Source organism: Acyrthosiphon pisum, chromosome A2 (genome assembly GCF_005508785.2).
Source record: "Acyrthosiphon pisum isolate AL4f chromosome A2, pea_aphid_22Mar2018_4r6ur, whole genome shotgun sequence".
Taxonomy (NCBI): domain Eukaryota; kingdom Metazoa; phylum Arthropoda; class Insecta; order Hemiptera; family Aphididae; genus Acyrthosiphon; species Acyrthosiphon pisum.
This window is the reverse complement of record NC_042495.1, coordinates 98,227,452-98,246,183: the sequence shown is the minus strand read 5'-3', so window position 1 is coordinate 98,246,183 and position 18,732 is coordinate 98,227,452. Positions and strand designations below refer to the sequence as shown.

At 31.4% G+C, this 18,732-nt stretch overlaps 1 protein-coding gene across 1 annotated transcript in view; it reads left to right on the top strand.

Moving 5' to 3' along the window:
• Window positions 1-10,062, top strand: part of LOC100169358 (cationic amino acid transporter 2) — a 100,066-nt gene extending 90,004 nt beyond the window's left edge. The window contains exons 12-14 of the mRNA XM_001944203.5: window positions 943-1,181; window positions 7,368-7,495; window positions 9,485-10,062. Of these exons, the coding sequence (XP_001944238.2) occupies window positions 943-1,181; window positions 7,368-7,495; window positions 9,485-9,837 (720 nt within the window). The 3' untranslated portion in view covers window positions 9,838-10,062. The remainder of the gene's footprint in view (window positions 1-942; window positions 1,182-7,367; window positions 7,496-9,484) is intronic.
• The last annotated feature ends 8,670 nt before the right edge of the window (window positions 10,063-18,732 follow it).

Below are 18,732 nucleotides of genomic sequence, written 5' to 3'. Positions count from 1 at the left end.
ATTACGCTGCCAAATCACTCTTTACAATACACACGACAACGACTCTCCATAGAAATGCAATAGCGTTTCCGTTGCACGTGCAGTGGTGTTCAAATGATTTTGTCGTGGGATGGTGGGGTGGAGGGGTGTGGCTCATTTTTAACATGCACTATTGATCGTTAAAAATAATATAATTAGAGACCGGATTTATATGCACAAAAAGACCTCAAAATATGCTCCTAAAAATGCTCTAATATGCTACAAAATATACGCTTAAAATTGAATCGAAAACATTTTATTTAAAATTATGTAAAAATAAGTATTAATTAATTAAGTAATAAAAGAGGTATATAAGGGTTTTAATAGTATAAAAAAGTATATTTTTGTCATCTTCACTAAGTTCTTCACAATTTAACGTCATTTATCTTAAATCTATAAAATATTAGCCCTGATTGGCTTCCGTCGAACACTTGAACTCTATTATAGGAACAACGAATTTATTTATATTGATATTATAATAATATATACATATATATGTATATGTATATCATCTTTTTTTGGCAATACTGGTCGTAATATTATCGATATTATGTGGCTGTGAACGTGAAAATATGACGAAAAACAAATATATGTGCTATAAATAATAATATGCACTATAAACCTACAAATATGCATTAAATATGTATTTAATAGGTAAAAACGTTGAAATATGCAAAATACAGTTCGTGTTATTTTAATAAGAATGATCTAAATCTGAGACAGTTCTCATCAGATTTCAAAAAGCTTATTCCAATACGTATATGCATTTGCATATAAATCCGGTCCCTAGTTATAATATATAGTAAATATTGAAAAATAAAAATGTTCCGGGGAACGATCATCCCTGCACCCGTTTGACTGCCACTATGTGCGCCTGTGATTATATTTTGTCCCTTTTTCCGGTGATCGCCGTCGCGAAAACAGGCGGCCACGTACCTGTGCCCGGCCATATTCCCGTGGGTGGACATGGGACCGGCCACCGAGGAGAGCGGAATGGTGGTGCTCAAACTGGTCGGCGTGTTCTACGTGCTCATCATCGTGTTCGACGTGCTCCTGGTGTTCGTGTCTTCCGAGTCGTCCACTTTCGTCTACATACTGCTGTACGCCCTGCTGATCGCCGTGATCGCCGTGCTGGGTGCCATATCCCGCAAGCCCCAGAACAAGTGAGTGCCGTCTGCGAATGTATAACGTGTTATTATTATCAGTTATATTAATATGTATAATATATTATTATTATTAGTTATCCACACATCGATATTATTAAAATATTGTTGATATAATTATCTTTACAACCGCCCGCTATTCAGGTAAAGTGGTTAGATGCGACCAAAATATACCAAAGTCGAAAGTAGTATCTACCTACCTACGTCCGTTTTCTATCCAAGTCGTTTTATGACAAACAGTCCTGCAGCCAAACGTTATAATGGTTTAAAAACACTATATAGTATATACTATAGGTATTTTCTACATTTTAGATTCGAATTGAGTCTCCTAAAAAAACAAAACGTACCTTCAATATATTGCAATTTCCAGTACGTTAAAAAAACAAACCTCGATGGAAATATAGGCAATGTTAGGTATAATAGATTATTATTACAATTTCAAAATTTTTAACAGGAAGTTAACAATTGTTGTCCATTAAATCCGTATACCTACCTACCTATAATTATCAAAATCATATATTTTTGTGACTATCCTAAGTTTTGGTATAAAAATGTCTATAAGAATAATCTCTAGGTACATTTATTTATATTCATTACCTAATTGAATCCCAACTGATTTTTATTATACTTAACGTTTAAAACATGTAATTTTAAGTTTTTATTAATTTATTTTAAATCTACTTCCAGCTATAGGTATATTATAGGTAACCTACTGAAGATAATGATAATTATTATAATGCAAGTCACCATCAACTGTCAAAAATTCTTAGGCAATATAAATACAATCACCTATTTTATATAACAATGTAATTCCTAGTCATTTGTTCTATGCCTAATAAATCTGGGAAACGATTTTTATTCACAAACACGGAATTTATTATAAATGTATAGCCTAAATATATATTGTGAGCATTTATACAATAATATTTTAATGTCACTTGAGAAGATGTCTCTTGTAGATGGCGTAATAACAATAATTATTGTGATATTAATCGATAATCATAATTCATAAATAATAACAATAATACCACGTGATAGGGTAAACACAAACAATTTATGGTCAGTGGTGACATCATCGGCGGCGGGTGCAGCGACGATGTCTGGCTGTGGCGTCCTCCAATTAATGAATATGACGATAACCTCAGCGGAGACGGAACTGAACGATATCCATAAATTATAATAATATGTCTTATGCATTTCGCGTTCCTATCCGTTTCGTGAAATTTATAGGAATTTCATCTGGTTCACGAAACGGAACAAACATTTTTTGCACATCACGTAATATTTTACAACATGAATAACTGACACGGACATTTAGTATAGTACCTACACATCTCACCCATACAAATTGTACGCATCCACTTAACGAGACAAACGATACGTCGTAGATATTACATTTTTTAAAACAGAAAAAAAAATTCATAATAACCGAGACGTAAATATTTCATGTAGATACTGATAAGAATTTTTTACGGTCGAGTGGATAGTAGCTGAAAGTTATATTATCTGTGATCGACAACTTATATAAGACAATATTATTTCCGATGGCATGGGAGGAACGAAATACTGCAGTATATGTATACATCTAACAGTGACAACCATAGACATAATATTATATATTATTTATTATATTAAATTCATATTATATCTATGGTGGAAACGGTGAATAACATTAATGATGGGTTGCATAAAAGTTTATTAATTTTAATGGATTGATAAAATCTAATGGCCACTATATCGTTTTTTACCATTGGCTCGCTATTGATTTATTAAATGTTTGTAGTGATGTTTTATGCAACCAATAATAAGATATTATCTAAAAATATGGATATTGAGTATTAATTATGACCAATAGATGGTGCTCTTCATTAAGGAATTCGATAATAAATAGGGGTGCCTAATTTTTTATTTATAGTTCATAGCTACTAACTAAGTCTATAAATCTAAATTAACTTATTAATTTATACATGGCAAGCTGCTGTGGCATTTTCAGTTTCTTATTTAATTATTAGCGAGGCAGACACGCTTATTAGTCGTACATTTAATTTATAATTACACTTTTGAAATCCCTATGGTCCAGATAGTGATTTTATCTAACCCCGTCGATTCCCGAAGAGTTTTATCAATTGTTTTACTTGGCGGATAATACATGTAAACATAGGCGTGCTCACAGGACTTTCTATAGTCAAGCCTAGACTCTAATTTATGGATGGATAAAATAGTATGAAATTGCATTGAAATAAAAACTAAAAACATACACCTTGCAATATAACATATTATAGCCTGACGCCACTTAGACAATAATTTATGACATTTCTAGGCGATTTTCGTAATACCTATTATTACTCAGAGTTATTATAATTTATGATAAACTATGGCAATGTTATGACAAACGATACATTTTAGTCATTGGCTTACAACTTGAGACATTGTAGACGTTTTCTATGAAATATAGTTATTTCCTTAATAATTACCATCATCGCCAGCAATATATTATATAATATACATAGATATGCCATAAAAGTGAAATTATTAAATTTGATATTTCTGACTGTAATTTGTTACGAAACTTTGAAACACGTGACTATAATTTGATCTGATTAATTTGTTTTAGTAAACTTGTTCCTAGAAATGCCCTAGTGCTTGAAATTGAAATTTCTAATCTAAATATTTCAGCCACGAGTCCCGCAAAGAACTGTGTTTCACTCCTTACAAATGCAATTTTATAATGTTTCCAAAACCCTTTCTACAATATCAGCATGTCACGTGTGCAAATATTTCAAATCCACACGCCTCCTGTCACACTTTTTGATGTCGATAATGTATATTAGTAATTATATTTAACACGCATGCGTGTGGGCATTACTAACGCTCAGGTAGGTAGGTACATATCGTAATTGGATATTATATTATTTTCTATGGACGTTCTACCAAATGTCTTTATTAAACTATTGGAAATAATTGATACAAATTCTACAAACATTGAATCATTACCGTGTACGAAATATTTTCTATTATATTTCATAACGTTCATTATAATATGACTGCAGCCAAACAGATATAATACACTGTACGTTTCGTTCGGAGGAAAAAAAAAAGAAAACATTATTTTTCTGAGGCTACTTCTTATAAATTTATGTCAGAACAAGACGTTTCCTGAAAGTTTCGCTTCGGTTTGAATACGATTTCTAAGTAAGTGTGCGGTTCTTCAAAGAGTAAGTGCGAGTTGCTTATATATATATCTGGTACTTTCATAACGTTTCTACAACATTGTTCGGTTTGACCTTAATAGCAAATTGAATTCGATTCGCCTCGGCGAAATGGAAATATATTTTGATGCTATTCACTCTTCGACGAGAGCTTGGGGACATCGTGACTTTCGACCGTCGTTCTTGACATCTAAATCGTTTCGAGTGAAATTATTTTTATTTACAATATTGCGGGTCGAAGCATATAGTTTGAAAAAGACAAAAGGAAAATTGTTTTGCTTGATATAATATTATCTAACATACTATAAAACATTTAATACATATAGGATGTATCGTACGATGCAATAATAAAATAACTACAATAATCGTACATTTTACAACCTAATTGTCAGATTGCTCGACAAAAAAAATTATATTCTACTAGATGATAGTGCCTTATTTTAGTTTTGCGCAATTTAAATAAAAATATCTCAGAAAAAAAATGTTTACTAAAATAATTAGTTTGCTGGTTAAAACGTGTCCTGGTCCTGTGCACCTCAACCATTTTCATTGTGTGTTATTATAAAATACGTAAACGTAATTTATTAGTAATTACCATATTGCCTTTATTCTTTCATGTTGCACATACAATCACTAAAATACTTATGCACAGAAAATAGTATTTTATACCTACCCATGTGTGAGAAAATACAAAATATATGGGTCATCGGGTCATCTGGTCATGATATTCCGTGCTACGTTTTAATTTAATTTATAAAAATATGAAATGTCTGTATTTTATTTTATTATAATATATTAAAAAAATTATGAAAACCGATAATATAATATTTATCGTAAAAAGTATACCTATATAAATTCTTATCTATAGTATTGAACTATTGAATGTAAACAATATTATATTATTTATAGGGGTATAGTTAGCTTTCTATGTTCTCTGGACCGCTAGATTTTCGCACATTCAAAATCGGCCCTCTAGTATCATCGAGTTTCCCATCCCTGCTATAATATATTATTATACCATACGGAATCACCGCAGTCCATTCGAATTAAAACCGTCACAAGTTCGCAGTACAAATTTCTCACGTTCAGACGATTTATTTATTTATTTATTTTTCCGTCACGTATTTCACTTTAATATCACGAGTAAAAATTTTGCTGTCGAAAATGGAGATTGCAATGTGGCTATAAAAATTTAATGTTCGCGGAGGGAATGTGATGTATATATTATATATATAGAAAAAAAAATCAAAAAGTAAGCCAAATAGTTAACCATACTTTATTTATTAGTTTCGAGGGACGATTTTATACAACTTTTAATTAAAACCCACATGACCCGTTACTCGTTTCGTAAACATAAAATATCTATAAATTAATAATGTATAATATATTATATGAAACGTATTCGTACATTTTGTTTAACATATTATATCGTTTCAAACTAAAATTCAAGTTCACTGTGTTCCAAATGTAACTAGTACAAATCGGATACTTAGTTATTAAAATATTATTATTGCAATTTATCGTCAAAATCAATACAATACGTTATCCAACTAAAAAAAAAAATCACTTCTCAAATTCTAAGAAAAACAGTAGGGTCTCGCAGTGTCTTGGGAGAACTTAGTGTCTAAAATATAATAACTGCAGACATCATTGCGATATAATATTAAACGCGTTTTGACAATATACATATCTTTTTATTTGTTTACCACCTGGTACAAAACGGAGGTTGTAAAAACGTCAGGCTTGTAAAATATAATAAAATGGAATTCCACCGCTTTCGCCTACGCAGCATCATTATGAACTCCGAGTAGATAGAGGTACCGTTTCGTTCTTTTTTATTATATTCTCGCACTTGTCTCGTTATACTGTCGAAATTAAAAATACTTTGTCACTGATATCATTTTTTTTCTAGTCATAGCAATAATGTGTACAAAAAGACTTATACCAGTCGTCGTTGATAATTAGTACAAAAACTTATCGTTTATAATGTAATAATAATGACACACTATTCACATATATATTTTTTTGTATGGAAAAACGTATTGTCATTAAATATTAATTTAACACAGGTGCGGAAAAATAAAAAAAATGAAAAAACATGCATCGACACACGAATCGTCAAAATTGATTAAAAATAACGATTCGTTGCCGTGCATAGTCTCAAGTCATTAGCTTTTAAAAAGTTTTAGTTTACATTTTTTATTAGTTCGTAGTTGATTGCGAATATAAGCGTAATCAATGTACTATTATAGTATTCTATTCCGTATACTTTTATGTACTCTATTCTCCAACAGTAAAAACGTATGGCTCGGTTTGTAATAATTATTATTATTCGGAAGCATTGCACAGCTGTTTATATTTAGCACGTCCGGAGTATGCATTAGAACACGAACCTCATAATAATAATTATTATTATATATTATCATACTAGCTTGTTAAGAGGTTTATATATCTTTTTTAAATGTCAAATGTTTTGTTGACTAATTAATTCATTTTTTGTTTTTAACGAATCATCAAAACTGTCTTAACCCAGTTTTTAGACATGCCGTAAAATAATTACGTTATTATAATAATGTTGTCATCCTTCTCTATGATGTATTAATAAAATAATTCTATGGGCGAACGACGACGGTTAAAATATTTTTAATTATCTTTTATAATATTATGTCATAGAATTTTTTGATTTTACTTATATTTAGCTATGATGGCTTTGAACATATCTTATTACGTACCAATAATAAATTGTATTGTAGAATAATTAAGTACTTACAAATACCTATTTAACAAAATTAACATTTTTTTTGCTACGATTTTCTCATCTAGTTTTCGATTTGTGCTGTATATGAAACTCATGGGATATTACCATAAAAAGGGGTTTAAAAAGAACGACGCAGTCACAATAGACTGCTGAAATAAATAAATGTTTATCGCTCGTTAGAGGTCGAAATTATCTATACCTTTTATTCTAATTTTACAGACAAATACTTGTGTTCAAAACACCGTGGGTTCCATTCGTACCGTCATTCTCCATTGCCGTCAATTTGTATTTGATATTTCAGCTGAGCTCGATGACTCTACTCCGGATCGTCGTATGGGTTTCAATTGGTATGTATTATAAGTATATAGTATAACATTTTTAGTATGAGAATAAAATTCGGTCCGCGGTATAAAACATTCATATAATATTATGTCTCAAACATAAAGTAAAATATCGTCAAATCTATAACGGAACTATATTGATATGTTATCATAAGACTCGTAATTATATTGCGTTTTTAACTTTAAAACAACTTTGTCAATTTCTCATTTTAGTTGAAACAGATATAATTTATTTTTGAAATAAATAATAACAAAGTTTTCTAAAGTTTATTCTTTATTCCGAGAAAATGTAATTCGTGCGCTTTTATTATTTACATATAATATACTCCGTTGTTTATTCAACAAATGTTTATCTCGGTCAATTTAATTGAATATTTTGTTGTTCTTAAGTGTAGCTGTAATGTTGCGCAGAACAAGTAATCTATTAATTTTACTTTTGTTTTTATAAGAGTCGTACCGAGTTGTGTCAATAAAATAAAATCACATTGACAAATATTTTTAAATGTCTGTAGTTGTGCAATACCTACAACTAAACCCTATAAGTTTTACATTTTCTAATATGTAAACTTTAATTTATCTCCGTATATTATATTTATTGCAAATTATCATCATTCACCAGTAAGTTTTTCAAAAACTTTATACTTAATATTCAACGATGGGAAACGTATGATTCTTATTTTTAATTATTGTTTAAATTGTTGAGCGAATGATTCACTGATTATGATATAGATTTTTTTTCATCATTGGCAATTATTAGCTTTAAATATATTTTAAGGGGAAACTTATTTGGAAATTTGTAAGAGAAAGATACAGTGTTTCGTTTGGTAGTTTCCATCATAGGAATAGTTGTTTCAAAATAATCTGTATTGATAAGACTGCGAGACACAGGTGGAGTCAAGAATTCCACTCGGACAGCTGGGAAATTTATACTGTTGCATCAGAGTTGGTCCGTAGGTTTTCTACAAACGTTTAGATTTGTGTCCCCGATAACTAAAAATTATATGTTTTCTTTTCCGCTTTTACAGACAGAGGACTAGTCATTTATTTAAATAAAATTTACACGTACCGATGTTTTACACAACCATCTTAGAATATTATTTTAAAATTATTTAATCACTTTTGAAAAGAAAATTTATAGCCATCAGTATTGTATAATTGTTTATTTTATACACTTAAAATGTAACCAACTTCCATTATTAATAAACAATGTTGATTTAAAAAGTTTAAAATTAGGTCATTATAACGGAAGTACAAAATAAATTTGCTGCTATATATCTGATATTTCATTTGGTGAAATCTATAGACGAGTTATATCCTGCAAAAGGTCAGAGCACCCCAGTTATAAAACGTAAATGGTTTGCTATTATTTATATCGACAAACAACTTTTGCGGATGTTGCTTGGACATTCGGGCCTATAGCCGATTAACTTCGGATGCAACTTTGACCCATAGATGATAATAACCACGGTTACAATTAGGTTGTAGGCGATAGCCGTATTTTTTTGGACGAGTACATTTCTGTACGCGTATAGAATATTATAGTTGTACCTATACTCGTACAATTAAATTGGTAAAACAAATTCAACATAATACAGAAGAACTAACAATCATTAACTTCATTTCAACGAGCAATGAATAAACTTTTAGACGGTAGAATAAATATAAATAAATCAATAATGGCTGATGTAGTAAAACGGAATTTCTAATAAATTACTAAATAATCACGAACCACAATGACGGTTAAATGATAATTATATTCAATTTCAAGTATTTACAATAGCTAAATATAAATGCATATACATATACCTATAGGTACGTGATTGCACTACTCTATTATATACATCGACCTCTGATACACTAATAGTTTTATAATTTTACAATTTTATACGCACAATCTTAATATAAGCTGCGACATCACTGCGCATACGCCATTATCACTTATAATAAAAGCTCACATATTTATCATAACATTGAAATTACGTGTCGTTTTTCCAGGTCTATTCGTTTACTTTTATTACGGGATAAAGCACAGCACGTTGGAACCGCGGGTGGACGAGGACGAGAGAATTGAACTGAAAATGAAATCGCAGACGATGACAAAACCGCAAAACAATCAACCACCGGCTCCGGCGAAGACTTCAGCTAACACCACCTCCACCACCGCCAACACCACTACTACTACCACCGCCACAGCCTCCACCAGAGTAGCCTCATCCACCACCACTGCAGCAGTGGTCGACGAGAATAAGACCGAACCGAAGAGGCCGACCAACTTGGAACCGCTACCCGCCAGCAACGATAGTAATTTGTTTGTGTCACCGTCCGCGTTCCCGAAGTGGGAAGACTAGATTGACTGACCAAAAATTTAAAAAATTTAATTTAAAAAAAAAAAATTAACGTTTTGTCGACTCGACACCGAGACTTCAACAACGTTCTGTGTAAATAGGGATGTAAAAAAAAAAATTCAAAAAACATATAAAACTACTTATAAACTTATAATTATATTATTACGGTAACAAAATCAATTCTTTGGGCTACCAAAATGACTACAATACACTATAATATTATGTTGATTATAACACGTGTATTACGCGTGATGTTTTTAATATATTATATCTATTACCTAGCTATTATTATTATTATATACATTTATATTATATTATATTATATTTTAACTGTTAAACGTAACAAAAGTTAAAAAAATTGTCCCACACATTAACGGACGAATTGGATTGAAAAGGTTTTAAACGAGCTATTCCCATCTGCACATCGTCAGGTCTCGGGGCTCGTTTATTGGTATAATATGCATTTCGATAAACGATTCAATACGCCGTTATTTCACCCTTTTTTTCGAATTCACGCCCCCAATCCTCCTCTCTCCCCGGGAGACTAACATTAATTTGACTTCATTGTAATATATCGACACGTTCTCATATTATGATTGCGCAGGTTTGTTTCAGTATAGTATGTATGCAAAACCTACCCCCGCTTAGTCGTCGTTCTTCGATTTTTCCAAATAATATTATTATCGTCTCACTAGTATTTAATATACTATAGAACGTAATATCTGCCCCCTCCCCACGCGAGTGTGTGCATTAGTGAAATTCGAAATTCCGACACGACAAATGACTGAAAACGACGCAATATCACGAGGATGCGAGTTTAAACGGTTTCTCTTGTTTTTTGCGGTCCGAAGAGGTATGTCACCCAAACGCATTCGCGACGTGACTCGACTACACAAGCCGATGATCTCTGGTCGATATCGATTTTCGTAAGTTTGCTCGCCATCGTTCACGATATAAATTCGCGAATCACGATAAATAATATAGCATAACTTACTATACGGTTGACTTTGATGATATAATGTTATATTATACGCGTAGGTATCATAGTAACTATTTCGTTTTGACGCACAACATAATAATGACATTTTTTTTTTCCTATTTCCAAATCGTTTCAACGACACATTAGTAGTAGCCGTACGGAATTTAAGATGATATGATCCGTGGTAGTAACTATTTGTGTATCTAACTCTGTCTGCAGATCACTCGATTTTAAGTGGAAATCGTTCGACAACTCTATAAACACGTACAACGATATATTGTCCCCCTGCATGATATTATTATAATTGCTGTGGCCAAACTATATAATATATACCTACATGACCACCCCCCGCCTACCGACAAATCAATAGTACATATAATATTTTTCAACACGTTTAAATTATGAAACCGCCGACGATTCGAATATGTTCGACAATGGTCGTTTGACGAGGGATTTCCATCTATACGCACTCGAACGAGAAGTAGTCGCAGACGTGTCTATATGTGCTCAATAGAGTGTGTGAATGTGTGTGTGTGTGTGTGTGTGTGTGTGTGTGTGTGTGTGTGTGTGTGTGTATTTATGTGTGTAAGGTTATCGATTAAAACGCAAAAAGCTTTTGTGTTGTTTATTTTTAATTGCTAGACGTACTGCACAGCTCATATTTTATGTCGGGCCCTGACATCCGGTTACGTTATTTCGCGTCCCTACGATATTCAGACGTGTTAGTTTATTGGAAGGCTGCCGATTTTGTCCGAAAAAAAAACCTCCCCTTGGCCCACATCGATCGCAATACGGTAATGCAGGCGGATTTATTATGACGTAATTACGCGAAATCGTTTGCGAAAACAGTCAGCGATTTATCTCCCGTAGGTCGGACATAGTATTATAATATTAAATTAACAAATTATTATATTATTATATTTATATAACAAAATAAATATATATATATATTATATATAATAATGTATACATTTTTATTATATTATTATTATATATGTTTACCAAACAATATTGTTTGTTTTTAATTGTTGTGGCAAGACTGGTTTAATCGAATTGTAACGTAAAATAATTTGAAATATTTTAAATTTGTTAAATAATTATTATTATGTTTATACTTGATTGAATATACTATTATAGAAGCCCCATTTTCTCGGCGGTCGTCAGCTGTAATAAAAAGAGTAGGAAATTATTAAGAAAAAACCGTGTCGCGTCTGCACGACGATAAAATACTGCGTATCACATTGTACAATAATAATCGGAAAATTATAAGAGCAAGACGAGCAGGAAGTCCAAGTAAATTTTCCGGTAGGTCGACTACTAAGACCACACCCTTTGGTTTGAGTAGCCGTAAGAATCTAAGTTTCACCTCGTTGTTTGCTGGCGACCGAGTTATACATTAAAGCCCCAACGTATATAGACATTATACTAAACACAATTTAGTGGTTTTTTCCTATTAGTAAGTGAACAGCTGCTGATGTTATGTGTATTTTTCAATTTTCATTCATTTATAATATTATATTTACTTCATAGATTCTTAGTGATATATTATATATGTATTATTATGTAGAGCGTGTTTGAATACTATTCCTAGAATGTTAGTATATACTATTATACGCTTTCGAAATGATGGACTTTGTCGTGCGCGAAAGTTCAAATCTTCATACAAACTTAATTATATTATTACGAAACAGTAAATACGACATTGTATAGGCTGTAGGTATATAATAATATATTATACGAGTACCTATCTCTATATGATCGATTAATATTATGTAACGGAAATAATTGGATTTTTTTTTTCTTAAATTGTTTTACGTGCCTTAACTATACACAACAAAATAATATTGAAATATTGAAACGCATTGCGTACGATAATTTTTATTGGAAAAAAAAAACGTTCATACTTTTTCGGAAGTTTTGTTTCCACTTGGAAATTATTATTCTTAAATTGATTTTTGACCTTTTTTTTTACTAAATTGAAACATTGCACATAAAGTACAATATTATAAACAAAATAGATGTAAAATTCAGGATTCCCTATAATACGGGTTAATATCGCAGTGCCATTACTCTGATGCCAATTTTACAATTATACGTACATTTTGTTCGGTTACCATTATTATTATTATTATTATTGCTAATATTATTGTTATTATTATTATCACTATTACTATTATTATTATCATTATTATTATTATTATAATCATTACTATTATGTTTGTTATAATTTTTTTATTGTTTGTATAATATTTGTTACTTTTATATCTTATGTATTATTGTTATCGTTATTTATCATTTATTTCAAAGTATACAAAAATTTAAATAATTTTACTGACAACAAATATTTCAAATGGAGGTAAAAAAATGTCTTTGCACCGGTCCTATATGATAATATTATTTACCGTTTAAAAATCCTCAAAAATCAAACGCGCTTAGTACGGATAATAATTGTTTTTAAAAGTCGAACAACTATTGTAAAATATCCAAACTTCAAGGCTCGTCGTAGTAGGAAAATAATACACAGATGGCGACTGTGGTTAGAAGCAAACGAAATAAGCAAACTATTATCCATAGTACCTAATTTTATCAGACGGCGTTTTCGTGAATAACACACAACTTTCATTGGGATTGCATTAGGTTGTCTTTAATGTCTTTAAGACGAGTGAAAATAGGCGTTTCAACAGGCACTTAATTTAAACGAGTTCACTGTGGTGCATGATTTAGAGTACAGTAGATCAGCAGTTCTCAATCAGTTTAAGGCCCCCAATTATGTAACCAAGACTTTGGTGTCCCTTTTATATTATGATAGCATTAAAAAAGTATCTATATGTATTTGCGACTCTAAAAAAATTTCAGCTAAGCAACAGCGTTTATTTTTTCAAAATTTTGGATTCTTACAGGTTTGAAATACGATTGGGCTTATAAAATTGTATTCACTCGTAGACGGCAGACGAGTAGGTTTCGATCGATTTGTGGTTGTTTAAAATATAATTGATATCCATGCCAATAAACGATAAATTTCCGTTTCAGTCTTTTCGCCATTAAGTCTCGTGCCAGTACCGAAAATATAACTAAACAAAAAAAAGTGCGTTAGCAATATTTATGTTATTCCTGAGTTTGTTGATGTTTTCTTTTCATTTCGTGCTCCAATTATATATATTTTATTTTGTACGAAAAACATTTCAATTGTATTGGTGGCGATATTGTAACCAAAAACCAATCCATTTTATTGCACTATTTACTGTAGTCTAAATAGTATAATCAAATGAAAATTTCAACATTAATTCTTCTTTCAAAACACAATATTATAGAATAATAACATAAATAATATTATAAAAATATTTTACAAGATCGAATTTTACAAGCAGTTCGTTGGGATTTCGAAAAAAACTTTCAAAAAATCAAATTTAAATTATTGTCCATATTTTTGGTTTTCAGCTGTCTACAAAGCCCACCGCAAGTGTGTAAATTAATTTGTTTTATTGTTATACTTTTTTTAAAGTAAAATTTGCATCCAAAAATGTAATAAATGCAGACCTGATTACGTAATATATATTCATAAATAACGTAAAATTTATTTCTCGGTGTCTTCGAAATAAAAAAAAAATTGATTTAACACTAATGCGTTTTATATAGATAATATTTATATTATATAGATTAATGGTTACCTATAACCTCAAGTATTATTATCATTATCATCCTTCACGTCTTTATATATTGTATCTACATATAATATTATATATATATTATGTACAAGCATTGAATGTTGTTAAAAAAGAAAAAAACAATTGTTATTATACACTTTATATAAATAAAAATAAATATATATATATAATATTATATAAAATAGTTGTAAACTTTTAAACTGTTTATCTTTGATTTGTTTTTCTAATATTATTATTATTATTATTATTATTATTATTACGTCTTCTATCAGACTTTTGAACATGTTACCTAATAATCGTTATTAATTATTATAAATAATAAAGAAATCTAAGAAACAAATGTATTTATTTATTTTATTTTATTTGATATAGGTAGGTACGTATTAATACTGGGCCCCAATGAGAAAACTCGCGTGGAGCCCTATAGGAGTTCTAAAACAAATTATACAAAAAAATAACACTTCTATTTTGTATACGTGATGAAAATTAAATTATTTTACATTGATTAGAGTAAATATATACAATATTATTTCTATATTATTAATTCGTCAGAACATTCTCAAAAACTTTGCTAAATGTAGTTTTTGAATAAATGAATTGGTATAGGTTTATTATATAGGATGGTATTTTGTTACATAATTTCGTTCCAATCATTTCAAAATATCTACCGGTGTGGTTTTTTTAGATCTATTAATGATATAATTGTTTTTTGCATATCTACTCCATCCGCCGTATAATAATACATATTATCAAATATAAAGACCAGAAGTTAAATGTAATAACATTCGAGTCCAAGGTATAATAGTGATAATCTTTGTACTTTGTACCTATAGCACATACTCGTTACAATAACTCATTGTCATACTGTCATAGTGCCATATTATAATAAGTAATTGCCAATTGGATCATAACTGTCACTTATCTCATACCTACTTACCTACTTACCTACTTGAGTGTATCATCACTAACCCTATACCTATTTACGATTAGATACAATAGACTAATTTTGATCAGATATTATTTTGTATTGTTCTGCTATCTGTTGTCTTCTGTGCACTCTGTGCCACGGATATAGATACTATGGTTGCACGACGGCCCATATTGGATCACAGTGCTGAGCGGCGCCGAATGTTCTTATCAATTCTGACAAAAAGTCGCGTTTTACTAGCGCCCTCTACAACTACTACTAAGTACGGTAACCAAACCGGGTTACCTAGCCACGGTGGAGCGCTAGTATGTCGCGACTTTTTTTTGTATGGATACTATGTATGTATTTATGTAACTTGATAAGAACATTTGGCGCCGTCATATTATTGTTCGTTGTGTAACCATAGTATCTATATCCGTGCTCTGTGCATGGTCATTAGGAGTGATAAGCACTTGACCGAAAAATGATAAGGACCGATAAGAGTGGTTGTACAGTGGTTAACCTGTGGTTACCCTGTGACCAACTTGACGTGGTGTTGCACAGCAAGTCGGGGGATATTTTCGATTTGCGGAGCGGAGCCACGGCGCCGAGGAGCGTAGCGACGAGTGCCGCTAGCATGGCATCACTGTATGATGTTTTTTTAAAATTGGTGTCACTGTAATATGTTGGTTTATGCCACGATTAAAGATACTATCTATAGCCGTGGTTTATGCTGGTATGATATCGTGGTATAAGCTACCTTATCATTTTTCGGACAACTGCCCCCAACTCCGTTGAGTAGATAAACGGTTGTCAGACGTCGTTTAGGTTATATTAAGATAATAACAACAAATTGAATCGTAAATCGTGGTCGTAATTCGTATAAAAATATTAAATTTTTAAACTCTACAGTTCTAAGTGTTAACATTTTATTGATAAACGTTTAGTAGTAATATTAGTTTTTGTAAATATTATAGTATCATTTACTACATATTGTATTTCATGTATTTTCTTTTGATAATTTAATCAAACATATGAGTACTCCTCAAGTTGGAGAATTGAAATATTGAATACTTGGCAATTACATTTGTACAATTTATTGGTAAGTTTTACTAGTTTAGTTTTATCAAACATACTAAATCAAGAAATTTTTATTTCAGATTAATCTTGTATACAAGTACAATTTTTGTTCAAACCTTTGTATGCCTAACCTATGGATCACTGGTACCTACTGTATACTTAAATGTGGCCTGTTACCTATATAATCAAGTTATTTATCACTACACAGAAATATTAAAAAACAACTAAGATGTTCCTGCGAGTTATTATAAAGTTTGTTTTCATTTGATGTTAAAATGTGGCATAATATTGATTTGAAAGCTTGTACTCTAAAGTGATAAAAGTTATATTGAAATATCCACTTTTTAACTTAAAAACAAAGTGAATATAAAATTATTCATCTTGTTATGACTTACCCGGTTGGTCCGGTTAACGTCAGCTCGAGTTCGCCGTCAATTGGTTTCCTCCAGAAGACGGTTAGGAAAATTTGGTAGGTTGGGTTCGTCAGAAATCAAAACATAACAAGTTTATAAAGATACTACTGGTTTATTAAATTGAGAAGGTGCACAACTGAATTATTATATAAACTTAGATTAATTAATATATCTTTTAACGTATTATCGTTTCGACGTGTGACACTCGACTGACGTCGCATTGTTAGACATAATTTCGCGACGGCGGTCGACAGGTGCTACGTAAGCTCAAACTACTACCTAAAGACAGGGGTTCATAACACCCCCAGGGTAAAATGAAAGTTCATCGTCCATTACAATTAAATATACCTGGGCGAGGGACTTTCCCGAAAAACCGTTAGAGCAGGAATTCCGTGGTTTGCGGCAGGAATCGGCAGGAATTGAGCACTAAACATTTGCGTTGGAAAAAGTTAAAAAGGTCGAATTCCGACCTTGGGGGGTTGGAAAAACGTTTCCCCCGCTACAAATATAGTTTTTTAATTTTTACGGGGGCGGTTTTTGAGCAGGAATTCCGGGGTTTGCGGCACGAATTGGCAGGAATCGAGCACTAAAAATTGGCGCAAAAAAAATTGCAAAAAACTAATTGGGGGGGGGGGGGGGTAACGTACGTAAATATTCATCATTGTTTACCTTAACAGGTAAAGGTATGGATTTATACAATATAAATTCAAAGTTATTGATAAGGGGAAGTTCTATGATAAAAGTTAATATATTTTTTACGTAAACTATATTGATTGTAGCCAATCGTAATAACTCTGATACGCCTGAGCCAGACAAATTTACGGGTAATCCTAAATCTAGTGGCAAATGCAATTTTATTTCTCTCAACTGTTCAATAAACATTTCAGTATCTACCAGACTCGAGTGAATAAATCCCAGTAATGCTGAATTTACGATATTAGCTAGATTGTTAGTCTCGTAAGCAAACTGTGTACGAATTAAATTAAAAATCGTAATTTTTTCTACTATGGCGGTTTCCAATTTCATCGTACCTTGTGCTAATTTTTGTATCTTGACTTCATGCAGGCCCGGATTGAACCGGCGAGCTACCGAGAAAATCTCGGTGGGCCGCGTAAAATTTTGGCCGTTATTATTTTTGGACAAAAGTAGTCTAGTATTTTTAGATAGTGATATAGTAAAATATAGATCCAAATACACGGTTAAAACAATAGATGCGTCAGCTGTATAATACTGATGTATACTGTATTGGTTATTTAATCCTCAAGAATTGTCAATCGCGATAATACACGCTAGAGCAGTAAAGATAGAAATTTAAAATCTCGGTCGGCCGAAAACTCTCAATCCGGCGCTGACTTCATGTCGTAGGTAATCATACGAGTCCTCTAGAGAATTTTGTTTTTGTTCGGTTTCAATAAGAGAATCGTTTACAACTGATATTATGGATTTCATTATATTTGTTTGTGTTTCTAATGTTTGGGACGAACGAGCTTTGGAACTATCTAGTTCTGAGATTTTAGAATAAAAGTATTCAGCGTCTGAATCGTCGCAGACACCAAATAAAACATTAGCTGTGCGCCCTACTACATTTATTAATCCTCTTTTGAGACGTGAATTATTAAATTCCGCATTACTTATAGCTCTTAGAACGTGATTTCTATTGTTATTAATTTCTGTTAGAAAATTTAATGCTTGATTACGGAAATGTAGACAGCTGTCTTTAATCGAATCGCTTGAAAGTTCTATTCCTAAATTACGAGGTTTGTTTATTTTTTCGATAATATTACTTATTTGGCTGTATTTGTCATTATAATTTGTAATGTTTACATATGTAATCAAACGCCACTGCGCATTCGA